A 13,803-nucleotide genomic window follows, 5' to 3' on the forward strand; every position below is an offset into this window, starting at 1 on the left:
ATACATACATACATACATACATACATACATACATACATACATACATAATAAACTACTACTTACTACTTGTACTACTATTCCTACTATGCGTTTTTTCATTTATCGCGTGTCTTCTTGGTACGGATCCCCCGCGATAAACAAAAGACCACTGTATATGTCAACAAAACAGACGAAGATGGTCTCATCTCTTCATCCTCTTCCTCCAATCACTATCACCCCACCCTGCCCTTTAACTGTGTAATTAGACCATTGAGATGGTTATGGGCACAATTTAATTTACCATAGCTTTCCATGTTTTCGTGTGAGATTTTTGCATACATCATTTAATGACTGTCAAAAGCTTTGTTTGGTTTAATCACTGCAGCACACTGACTTCAAAACAAAGGCAAAAATATTCCCAAGAGGTCGTTACCCCATTTTAAAGACTTTTACTAAAGAAATTTGCTGGGTGGAAAGTGAGCCTGCATCATCTTGCGATGAAAGAGAACGGAGAAAAAAGAAGAAAAAAAAGCCAATAAGAAGCAAACACATTGTAATTCCAAACAGATACTTTGTTATCATCTTTTTTTTTTCTGGTCAAAAGAATGGACAGCACTGTGAAATAGCCCTTGTTCTGTTTACTAGCAGCGTTTGAGCTGCATTACACATTCAGGAGGCATGCATCCATTTTGCTGAAACAGATACGATCATTGGTGGTGTTAATGAAAAACCCACTGCCTCAGAGAGCACTCCCCTTGTAATATTCTTCATGTACATCATTTCTAATTGTCTCCAATAATGAGATCCTACTACCAGAAGACCTGTCAAAAATCATTCTTTGGAGACAAGATTTTTTTTTTTTTTTTGCCGGTTATGAAGTAATTACAGCTGGCAACCAATAAACAGCTGATTCACTTTTCATCATTCATTATAGCTGGATGCCGCTGGGGAAAACACCCGGGACGAGTTGATTCTAATGGTCACCATTCTTCCTGACCCGGTACACCTCAATCTGCATTTCTCAGCTAAATTGTTAAAAAGTGAGAAGCTGCCGGCCAAAAAGACAGATGCATTTGTATAGCGCCATTCTCCGTGAACATAAAATGCAGGTTGTCTAATGTTATTTTTCCCAAGACAAACAACATAAATAGTGAAATTGCTCCAAGTGAAGCATCTGGTTGGTTAAATATGCCAGGGATTGGACCAGAATGAGCCGTGTTACTGCACACCCCCACACACTTCACATACTGACAAAAATTGATAACTAAAAAAAATTATATAAATGACCCATTTTATACCTAATGCTTTTTGTTGCTTGAAAGGTGAGTAATCATGTTATTTGGTTATATGGTTGGCCTTGTCGCTGTTTTAAGCGCTCTCTAAATAAAATGGTATGGTATTTGCCAGTGTTTGGGTTCGGAGGTCTGTCTGTTAGCAAAAAAATCGTATGAACAACTGAACAGATTTTTATGAAACTCCTAGAAAGCCATCAATCAATAATCAATCAATCAGTCAATCAATGTGCATCAACAACTCATTAAGTTTTTTGACATCAACCCAATTAGAAATGGCCACTACAGCTAATTGACCTTAACACAAAAATGACTGAAACTTGGCTAAATATCAAGCTAAGGTTTTATGAAGTAGCTGCTGAGATTATTCCAACACATATCTAAGCACTGAGTTTTTTTTTTTTTAATTTAAAACTTTGACAAGACAGTTGGTGTACAATATGATTTTTTTTTTACAGGAATGTTAGTTTAATTTTAAAAGTAGGATTTATTTTTGTTGTCTCCGACTCAGATATTTTTCCCCTGTGTGAGTTCAAAATATTTGAAAAGTGAGAAGGGCAAGGCATTTTTGCAAAATAAAACCTACATTTGATACAAGCTGCAGAATTTGGAGCAGATACACTGAGCAATGTCTCAAGAGTATAACTTATAATTTGCTGTTGATTTCCCTTAATTGTGAACGGGAACGCTCCCAAAACGTCCAGTTTACACACACGCTGACTCCTGTTTTTCACTGAGCTCCTGCACCTGTGAATGTGGTTTCCTTTGAGCACAGTGAGTGCATAATGTAACATCCTGGTCTGCTTCAGACATCTTTATCCTGCTTTTCTCCTCCTCTTCGTCTCTAACTGACCATCACTTTCTTTTGGTCTGACTGGCAGCAGTTAAGAATGAACATGACCTTTTTTACCGACTCCTGCCAAGCAAGTGAATGTCTTTTTAAACGGCGAGTCAGAAATGAAACATCAACATTAATTCCCTGCTAAATGATCCCATTGAATAATGGATGAGGACATGTGGAGATACAGTATGTAGATTTCCCCCCTCTACCTTTGTGAGCCTAATTGCTGCCATTCACGTACATCTAAAGTCAGCCCCGCTGCAAGAGCCGACATGGCTACTATCAGTCAATAAAGGTGCCTAAGCTTGTATCAAAGGGTATCCTTACTGTCAGAGATTCCTCACATTAGCTGAGTGAAGGACATCAAAGACAAAAAAAAAAAACAAAAAACCCTGCAACGTTATTTACGCACATCTGAGATCTACAATAGGCATAATGGATCTTAAAAGATGCTCCAGCAGGAGAAAAAAAAACCTAAGCACACACGCAAATCCATACTGTTCTTATCTCAAAATGAGCAAAGCATACTCCAAAGGACGTTGCAAAGCTCTTAATACACACACACACAAACACACACAGCTACACACAAACACACAAGCTCCTTACCTTGGTCTGGCAGCTGGCAAACATTAGGGGGGACAGTCATGTTCAGCATGTCATTGACAGCCGTGTCAACATAGTGTCCTCTCTGGACGTCATGTTCGCTGTCGGTCTGGTCGCTCTCCTCGTGGCCACTGTCCTTCAGACTGTTGCCCTCCAGGTCTTTGAATGTTGATGTGCTACATGGGGGCCAGCAGGGAGGAAAGGGAAATGTTGATTAACTGTCACATCACCTTTTCTAACACCATGTCCTTCGTCCTTGAGTCTCTTGGGGTTTGTGACGAGCTGTCTGTCTTTCTACTCCTGCCCCTATTTGTGCTTCCCAATGATTGTTTGCACTTTAACGTTCCCATGGATTTAAAACTGAAAAATATAAATAATTTTTGCTGGAAGTCTTTATTAATAACTACACCTCTGAAAAGAACAAGGACTCTCTTGACTCTCTGATTGCAGTAACCGCAGGATAAAAAGGAATTGTAAATCTTCTGAGCGCTTTCTAGGATTAAGTACCTCGAGGAGACGCTACGGGTTGTTGCAGACAGGGACATTTTGGATGGCGCACTGCCTTCAAGGACATCGGAACGAACAAACAGGAGGCACTCACTCAGTGCAATCAAACAAATACCGCAGTAATCAGGAATTCCTGGAAGGAAGATGGATGAAGGAAGTGCTGGAAGCGTACAAACGGAGCATCTGTCTTGTCTGGGGCTCACAGTCAATAAAAATGGCAGGGCGTGGGGGCACAATCAACAGCTGCACAGTAGCAGCGTGATTTTCCTTCATTTGAGTTCCATCTCACTGGGAAAAAAAATCTACTTTATAAACAACACTAAATAAGAGTGACCGTGTGCGGGTACAAAAACAGTTTATTCTCATAGAGGTTACAAGAAATAGAGAGGATAAATAAGAGTAAACCAAAGTGTGCAAACAAAGTGCAGGTAAAATAAGAGCCAGTGAAGGACAGTACAAGGTAGCTGCATTCCCCAGCCAAAGCCACAAATTTTCCAGCCAAGGAGAGAGGAGCCTAGCGGAGGTAATGCCGACTTTCTGATGTTATCACTGTAATTGCACCTGTCCCAGACCACAGGCTCACTGGCTCCTGGGGGGATTTCTTTGTAGTATCTTGCAGAGGCCCACACTTGAATGCTCTTTGTTTACATTAATGCAAGGAATTTTTGGAAGAGGGGATGGGGATTTCAAAAGGTGGGTTTAACCTCAAACAAAAGAAGGCATTGAATCTTTTACAGCTGCAGGTAAAAAGTAAACGGTGGCAACAAAAAAAAACATCATCGCTGGAGGGCATTTTGACATGACCCCCATCGGAACTATGTTGCTGAATTCCTGCAACCCTATCAAGTATCCTGCGACAGGGGTGAGCGGAATAACAATGCACAATGAAGACGTTTATTTTTCACTTCTTATCTAAAGAACAAAATCACTGACTATTAATAAAATGTCTGTCTTGAATAACTCTACAAAGAAATCCTTTAAATACCATTTAGTTATGTGGTTGTAATTCAAGCCATAAGTCAATGCAAAGAAAAACGGTTTATTTTTAAACTTGAACATCTTTTCTTACCTAAGAAGCAACTGAAAACACTTGTTGCTCGTTTCCACAAGCCTCTACTAAATGCAGTATAAAGTAATTCTGTTTATCCCGAAATCTTATCCTCCCACTTCAATTACACCGAAGAAGGAACACGCAGGTAACACATGCAAACTGCTCCGACTGTGGCTGTGCTCTCATTAGATAAAACAATTAGAGATAACAATGGTAATGAGGCGCTGGTAACAATTCCTAATCAAGACATACCTTTTAATGAGGTGGGCTCTGCTGTTCACATAACTGGAATCAATGGAATAATTCTCCGTCTGTAAAAGAGTGATGAAGGGGTTGGATGAGGGGAAGGGGGGGGGGGAGTGTTGGAGGGATGATGGGGGCAACAGAGAGAGGTACTTTTAATAATGGAGGCAACCAAAATAATGTTAGCAGTAATTGGCTTTCAGTAGAAACATTATTTTACACAAAGGCCCCGGTGAGCAGCCTCTGCTTTGAAAGGGCTGATTCCTTTTTTAAATTTTTTTTCAAAGCACACACACACACACATGCACACACACACACACCGGAGCAGAGCGGCTGACTGGGAGTGGAGGAGAGTGCTGCAGTGAGCACAGCCTCTCTTCTCCTCCACACCCTCCCCGCTCATGATCTTGTGCGCCCTCCCGGTGCACCGCTGGTCAGCCCACTGTCTTTAAAATGGAGTCATTAGGGAGGACAGACTATCATGCAGACAGAAGAAAAAGTTTCCCTTTTTACTCCCTGAACTCTTCACTTCTAACATGTTTGAGAAGACATTAATGTTGAAATATTAAATAACTAACTGTAAGAGAAGTAGATGAAATTAAGAGTGTACCAGGGGAATCTTAACTCCACAACTGCAGATGAAAAGGCTTTCAGCGGATGTGTGCAATAGATCTCTGACCCACATTAAAGAACACAGTTCAAAGGCATTTATTTTTCCCAACTTTTATTTAGTTAGAAAAATGCTTGATAAGAAGCACACGTGGATGGAGGAGTCGATGTATGCTGAACAGGTGGCCCCTTCCACATCTGCCAAGCGTCTACTCACACTAGATATGGCCTCTCAGAGGCATATGCAATGTAATTCTCATAATGCCTCTCAGAGGAATTTCCCATGCCAGATATGGTTAAGATATAACTCTTCAGACAAAGCTTGATATGATGCAGGTGTTTCTGCAGAAAGAAAGCAATATTATTTTAAAAGTCCTGCAGATAATGGATCCTGATAAAACTATCATTGGCGGACATACATGGAAAAAAAACAGCATCAAAGATTTGTTGGAAAACAAACGAGCCGCCATGATGTTAGGAAAAGTTAAAGCTACTGCTGGAGCACAGTCCCTCTTTATCAAGTGGACCAATAATTTGCTCTGTCTGCTTTTGAGGGTCTGCTGTCAAACATGGCGACAAAACCCATCTGGATTAAAACAGGGTTTGATTTTTGCAAACCCTTGCATAATTATGTTAATTTTCTCGAACGTCTTCCAGTTATTTAATGGTTAACAATGGCGAACCACAAGGCTCAGTCTTAGGACCCGCCCTCTTCACAATCTACATAGGTAATGTAGGTCAGATCATCCCTAATGCATCCTTACATTTTTATGCTGACGATACAGTTATTTATTGCTGAGCTGAATTATCCTGAAATCCAAGAAAACGTTCTTTTTCCCCCTCACTTGAAATAAATGAATAAATAAAACCATAAATAAACAGATAAGCAACAATTTGTGGTGCGTACATTTTTTTAAAGGAATTTTGAAGGGGGTGTTCTGTGGAACTATTATAGGCAATAATTTTCTTATATGTTGTAGAATTCTGAGCAATATCAGTTTGGAGAAATAGTCTTTAATTTTCACTCCACTGACAAGCCAACAGCTCGTCCGAGTGCGGTTAAGACCAAAGTGAATTAATGCCACCTTGAATCAACTGTCAATGTGGAAAAATGTCACAGTCGTTCATGCAAATGTTTTTATTTATAAACCTTTACTTTGCTATCAACTTATTACATTGTTATTCCCTCAGAAATGTCATGATATTCCTGCAGGAATTACTACTAGTACTGCTACTTTGTAAACTTGCAAATACTATGTAAACAACCTTGTAGTGGAAAAAGCATTATGGTGTATATATTTTTGTATTTTTTGTAAATTTCATAAATTTTTGCATTTGCATGAGTTTCTATGAATTCTTTTCAGGTTAGTTATTTAATCCCACTCCAATAAATTCATTAAACAACAGGTGAGATGTGAGTGTAATTTTTCCACAAAACTCCACCTCAAAAATTTTTAAATATTATTTTGTTTCTGGCTAATTCAATTTTAAATACAGTTTGAAAAAAATGTAATATGTTTCTTGTATATGGATAGTTGACTGTAACTGATTTGGTTGTATAACTCCGGTTTATATATCTTCCATTGTACTCTCGTGTCCTAAATCGTAAAATGAATTACAGTTTGTCTTCTCGCCTAATTGACTCATCATTATTCTGTGTGCAAGTTACATCGAGATAAGCAACAACATAGGTCAGAGCTCAGATTGGGCTTTGTTAATTTATGATGCAACACATTTGAGCCGAAGGTTATCACCATAGCGTCTCCTTTCTGCTATTTACCCCTAATTACACTTTAACTCATTGCTATACAGAAGATAATTCATAAAGGGAATCTAATTAACATTTTAGTATCATCCCATAATCTGGGGCACCAGTGTTTGTTCTTAGACTCCTTTTGCTCCCCTTCAGCTTGACTCCATTAAATATCAAGGTAAAAGAAGTGCCAACACACTGCAATACATAATAATTATTAATTAAAGACCTACACTTTCATTTAATTAAGTTATAAATAGTAGCATATTTCCAAACAATCATCTATATGGTGTAAATAAGCAATGCATGTATCTTGGCATAACCCTAAACAGCAGCATTTCTATTATGGGTATTACTGCAAGGATGGAATAATGTGTATATAATACAGAAATTACACACTGTATAGTGTATGCATTATGTTTTGTGTTGTACTTGTGCTCCACTTTGATCCCAGCGCACACAATTTAAACTGCCTCATCTGCCACAGTGGCTGCACATCCACTGAGAGTCTAATGAAAATGCGTGGCATGAGTAACAAGAGGAAAACTTCATTTAAAAGACCAGATAGAAAATTTCTTGTGAATGTCACTTTGGAGGCAGCCTGTAATTGGTTAGGTTGGCGTATTTTGGCTGAGCACAGCCTCAACAGGAAGGCAGTAAACCATCTCCGGTTCTCAAAACTTGCTGCTGTCCTGAAGTGGAACTCATTCCACAAAGCAGTCCTCCCTCAGTGTTTTTGCAAGGTCTCCGGTGTTTGAGTCAACTCCACTTCAGCTCCTCTTCTAAACTTACAGTTCCTCATCAAGCAAAGCATGTTTATTTTCTTCGGTTTATCTATTTGTCATAGGAAATAAATCATTATGTAACAGGATAACTTTGGGCACTGATGAGTCACTCAAGATGGCCTATTCTTAGTAGGAATCAGATGCATTAGCCCATAGTTCCTGTAAAGAAATGTAATGTCTTTCTCCACATTTATGAGCGACCTCAAATTGGAGGACATGTCAATCTATCTCGCTGGGAGGTCAAGTTTCAGGCAAGAGGACGAGAACTGCTTAACTACAGCGAGGAAGCCACAAATGGCCACTTAATCAGGTTGGACAATGTGTTGTTGTGATTTGAGCGGCCCCAGTTTGGCGGCCAGAGCCACTCGATCCCCATAATTATTGTTCCGCTTCAACTAAAGAACTGCAGGCAGGAATGTAGTCCCTGGTGTCGCCGGGTGACTGATCGGCAGTGTCAGGATGAGCGAGGGGAGAGCGAGAAATGGTGAAGATGAGGGAGGAAATGGGTTCAGCTTGACCAACAGGAGAGCAACAGTCCAGCTGCTGCAGCCCAGTAGCTTTCCACTTTTCACCCTTTGCTTCCTTCTTTCCATCACAACCCGAGGCACAGCGATGCCGAACTTGCTTCTCTGTGACTGAGAGGAAAAAGCAATCTCCTCGCCTAGTTGCTGCCGTAAGATTTGATTTGCCTTCCTCCCAGCGTGACAATTGGTTCGGTAGTCTGGATGCAAGTGTATTCATTGTATGGGGGCGCAGGGAGCACAAGAGAGAGGAGGAAGGGTGGCTTGGGGTGGGGGGTGAAGACACCAGTTGTTACACCAGTAAACACCCGACAAGTTCAGCAGATGTCACACAGATAGGAGAGAAAAAGAGAGAGAAAAAAGTCACACAGCTGGTCTACTGTATGTATTTTTAAAAACTGATTTAACACAGAAGATTCAAACCAGAAAGCTAGCCTACGAAATTACGAAGCTTGAGCTTAACAATAGTTTAAAATAATGCACGAAATGTTCAATTTTCTTTTCTTTTTAAAACAATCTGATATGCAAAATGCCTAAAATGAGTTGTTTATTCACAGAAGACCTAACCCAGAACAACACATATGAAAAACCTTACAAAAAAATTGCATTTGAGATAAACTTCATCTAATACAATGACACAGGGTATGGGGTGTGTGCGTGTGTGTGTGTTATATGACAAAACTGAACATCTAGAATGAGAAAAACTGACTGTGACACAGACTCACTCATGTCTGTCATGGATACAACTCTATAATGCCATCAATTTAGCTGACAAAAAAACATCCAGGCGTGCTTGTTGTGGACAAAGAACGCTCCCAGACGAAAACGCACAGTTTAAACGTACAGAACAACAGACGAGACAAAATCAATTAGGACTGTCAGATGAAATTTGTCGGCTTTATTTTGCGCTGGAGCTGCACAAGGTTGTGCCTCGACACTGCGGCGCTGTCAGACTCCCCTCTGACTAGGAAGAACATCTGCCACATAATGTCTCTAGTTACTGATTCCATTGCTGTATTTAAAGATATAGAGGAAGAATTTTAGGTACACACACTCTTTTTGGGTAACATCCTCCATTTTGCTTTTGATGAAGACGGTCGCTCTTACACTCCCTCCTGTTTTTTTTTTGCTCTCTTGTCCTGTCAACCTCAAAGCTTCTATTTACACACCTTCTGAATTGAAAATTATTATGGATCTGGTCAGCTGGTCCCTCAACACAATTGATAAAAATGTTTTCCACCAGATGACATGGTGCTGGAGAGCCCTCATGCCCTGAACGGACTCACGCAGCTGGGTATGTCATTGATTCCTGGGGTGAGTGGAAGATGGTGTACCTATCTGTGCTGTCTGTGGAGGACGTAGAAGATGTGCACATTATTGGATTTATAATAACAGGGTTTCTGCGTTTTGGAATTGGCGGATACCTAGGATATAGACAAATTAGGAAAACATCGGTAGCAATTTCGGCCATGGTAAAGCTGCCAGCTTTACGTGAAGGATTAATCTGTGCCTCGACCTCTCAAACTCATATGCTTATCGAGCTCAACCGCAAGCTGGATGCAAATTCGGAGAATCGTAGGCCACTTGCGGCTCCTGGAACTCACCGGCATGAAGGATTCTATCTTGGAGAATGCTAAATCAAACACGGAATGTCCTCTAATTCTGGCTGTTTGGATTTTCCATTGAGTGTAACAGCAGAACTTGAAGGCAGATAGAAAACAGAGTCTGGCAACCCAAACAATTGTTGTTTATCTGAATTTGGCCTCCCCGCTGACCTTAGAAAGGCCAACTTATCTCAAATTGCTCCTAGAGGATACGTGAACTAGAAGCTCTACCTGCCCTCCTCCCCTCGTGAGGACATCTGTGGCCTTATCAGAATCATGATGCTGATAGACACTGTACCATCTTATCAGAACTTTGGAACTTTCTAGAATGTTTATGGATAACTCACTGATTTTGTTGACCTCTATGCATAAATGTATTATGATGCCATGGTATGTTGCTGGTTTATGTTACAAAGTCTTTATTTTTTTGCATCTTTGACACTTTCCCAGCCAACAAATGTTGTGAGACATGATATTTTTTTGGCTTCCTCAATCCTTGTGTTTTCTTTTTCTCATCTGCCTTTATGTTGTATGTAACAGGCCTCTCTTGTGAATGAGTCTTCGAGGCTCAGTGGGAACTAACCTATATAAATAAAGGTCTAATAATAATAAAAATAATGATGATGATAATAATTTTAGGGGGTTTACAAAATAAAACAAAAAAAAGCACTTCGAAAAAGAGAGAAAATGATTGTCCTATCGTTTAGAGGTACCACATCTTAAATTTTGAATTAAAAAAAGTATGTAGACAACAAAAAACTGCAGCAGAAATTACGACTGATGAGTAATGATTAGCACAATAACGTGTGTACACCTAATGTAATATTGCACTGTGAATACAAGGAAATACTAAGTGCTTGACTCTGCAAGATACACTGAGCCTGTGAAAAGAAATGCTTCACTTTCAGTCTTTTGCACATTCTCGTTTTTACACAGACAGACTCTCTGTTTTCTATTTGCCACAAAAGCACGGCTGCAACAATCCCTGACTCACAAGTCTGTGCTGGCGCCTGAGGTCCCCGCCTCTCGGTCTGCACCCAGCATTGCCTCTAAGCAGTTCCGAATCAGTCAGCGTGACACCCACAACCAAGATGTAGATGATGAATTCACCTGTTTGGGCTGGACGTATATTTTCTTCCTCTTGTAAGAGAAATGCTTTTCAACTATTGAAGACCTTTTTGCTCCCTACCTCGGTGACTAACATCAACACCTTCAACTTGATTATAAGATTTCCCATAGACCCTGTGCCATCTGCTAGATTATAGATTTCCCTCTTCCTTTAGAGAGGGCAGGGCCCCAGAGGGAGGATCAGCGGTAAAAAGGGTGAAAGAGTGCCTGAGGCGCAGCCGTGCTGTGGATGGGATTACATTTTCTATTTCTGCCTCCTAAAAGAGGCTCGGCATGATGAATACAGAGAGTTGTTACCATTTAATATCAACTGGCTCCCCTGCAAACTCAAATTATACACAATCAATTGTGACGGAAGGGTTCATGTGTGACGAATAACCTGCCACATTCTCTGCATCATTTCACTTCATCACCCATAAGTTCACCCCCAAACCCAGCCGCTCATTGGGAAATCCATCATGCTATGAAAGTGAAGGATTCTGCTGAGAGGTTTTAAAAAGATTTCCCTGCCTTGGTGCTGTTTCCACTTTGAAAAAGAATAAACTCAATGAACTAAACGCTGCCATGAGGTCAGCCATGTCCCTGACCGCGAGTGTTAAATGTGCAGTATTGTGTGAGGGCACTAAATAACAGATTTTCAAAAACACAATGAAACAGATACATGAATCACAACGCCACTTCCTGCTTCTGTTTCCGCCTCATTTTTTTTGTCTTTCCTGTGTGAAATTGAACAAATATTTGCCCATTCAGACCACAACAATCAGACACTGTTCTGTGAGGGGGAAAAGGCCAAGGTGCTGAGGCTGTTACTTGCGCCACCTGTGCCTCCCGCCCACGTGAAAATCTGCCGATCTTTTCACTGCGAAGCGGAGACAATGGTGCAGACCAGTCTCCGCGTCACTCAGGACTAGAGGCTCCACAGAAGTCCGGTTAGTGGAGCTCTGATGAATTATACATACATTGATAGAAACAGCATTCATTATTCATGAGCTTCTCAACGTCAAAGCTATTTCCCTCCCTATCGGCATGATGAAAAGATTTTAAATAATAGGAGCCGTTTGCAGACGTCTGCATTCCGGTGGAGACGGCTGACGCTAAAGAGGCTTAAGTGAGAGCTGTTGTCTTACAGGGAATCACTGCTCTGGTGTTTCAAACTGTTGGTGGCTGCGTCCGGGTCTGGTGTTTTTGTTTTGTCTTTGTCTGCTCATACAAGGCTGGTGCTTTTAAGCCTTTCTGATGGTGTTATGGTGTCCATTAGGGAGAATGAGAGTGTACTGCTTCAATCAGGCTCATAAGAGAGGATAAAGTTTCGCTTAACACCTGGTCAGTGTTCAAGCCTCCATTTGTTTTCAGACTTCATCTCTTTCTAGGTCAGACAGACAACTTACATACAGTTTATGGTTTTATGCGGAAAAAGAGGAGGAAGGAAGCAAAAGACTTGACTATCCATGGCGGTTTCCTAAAAGAAATCGGCTTACTTCTCATAAAGCCTGTGCAGCCCAATCAAACTCAAATAGCAGGAACTACCCCTTTGGGCAAGTCTTGAGGGATTTTCTTTAATTTGGACGTCAAACTGAAAAGTTTTTGCTCTCCTCTCATCTCCAAATCCGTTAATGTTCATGTATGGTGCCGCATGATTGGTAGGTGGTGATTTCTTGGATAGACTTCGGAAACTAAACGGAGACTGTCTAATCCAGGTAGATTTTGTGGTTTCCGTCCTTCCCTTGGGAAAAACCATTACAAACGTGGTTTTAGCAGCCATTTAATTTTACTGGGACAATCACTAGGTAGCAGTCTCTCCCTTCAGTTGTGGCCTACATCAGCGAGTGCTGAAGAGGAGGAAGAGGAATGGGGAGCGTGTTAAATTTGTGCACAAGATATTCCCAAAGGTTTCTCTTACGTCCCCTGGGCTGGGCCTTAAAAATAAACACTCAGAAACACTGTGGATTATGTAAACACATTTGCTTTAAATGCTTACATGAGAGCAGTGACTGAATAAACAGCGTGACTTTCACTCACAGTTGAAATCAGTAAGCAAGGAATGAATTTTTAATAAACTCAATGCACAACGAGGACAACAGAAATGAGAAATGCGAGCGGAGCAAATTAGCTCGCCCTTTGCCGCATGGAGGAGTGTGTCTTGGTGGAATTTCTCTCAGCAGCTTAAAGGTGGCTGCCACTCACATCAGTGCAGCTGTAGTCATTCTGTCTCCCCTGCCCTCCCTCTCTGTTTTTTCTCTTGCTCACTGTGACAAGACATCTTTCCAGACATTTTAGTTTGATGGAGATTTGCAGCAGCTCATTACAGACTGGGAGGCTCTGTGAGCGGATGCAGTCACTCGGAGATGGATTGAGTGGGTCTGTTTATTGACATGCCTTAATCTGACACTGGGTAAAGGGAATGAGTCACCGCCTCCAGACACGCTACCACATCACAGCCACTCTAGCAAACAGGGGAGGCAGCACCTAGGATACAAGTGGAACTTCATCAGCGCTCATTAATCTAACAACCCCAGGCCACTCGCTCAAACAAACCATGTTTACACTGCATGCTGGCAGGGTGGAGGGGTGATGGAGCCTTTCAAAGGGCACGTGTGCAGGTGATCAGCTCTGCAGCACACATGCGCAAACTACCATGCAAATGGACAAACTTGCACTGAGGCTGCAGCTCATCATTAAATAAATAAATAAATAAATAAATCCAGTCTTGCTTAACCTCCTAAATGATATCATAGTTCACCAGCATCACATCAAAGCTGGTCCTTAAATTAGAGGCAGATGATGCAGCTTGATGCCCCCCCCCCCCCCCCCCCCCCCCCCCCCAAAAACAAAAAACAAAAGAAAAAAAAACAAAAAAACACATAACTCAATTTAAGTCTTAGTTATT

The 13,803-nt window shown here is 41.1% G+C and overlaps 1 protein-coding gene across 4 annotated transcripts in view; it reads right to left on the minus strand.

Moving 5' to 3' along the window:
* Positions 1-13,803, minus strand: part of pcdh19 (protocadherin 19) — a 68,548-nt gene that overhangs the window by 25,811 nt on the left and 28,934 nt on the right. For 2 of the 4 annotated variants that reach the window (XM_037675206.1, XM_037675204.1), the window contains exons 3-4: positions 4,526-4,584; positions 2,719-2,891 (exon numbers count right to left, since the gene is read on the minus strand). In XM_037675206.1, the coding sequence (XP_037531134.1) occupies positions 2,719-2,891; positions 4,526-4,584 (232 nt within the window). Of the gene's footprint in view, positions 1-2,718; positions 2,904-4,525; positions 4,585-13,803 lie in introns of all 4 variants that reach the window. The other 2 variants (XM_037675205.1, XM_037675203.1) reach the window with 1 other exon arrangement.

This window comes from Nematolebias whitei, chromosome 4, assembly GCF_014905685.2.
Source record: "Nematolebias whitei isolate Nwh7 chromosome 4, NemWhi1, whole genome shotgun sequence".
Lineage (NCBI taxonomy): Eukaryota > Metazoa > Chordata > Actinopteri > Cyprinodontiformes > Rivulidae > Nematolebias > Nematolebias whitei.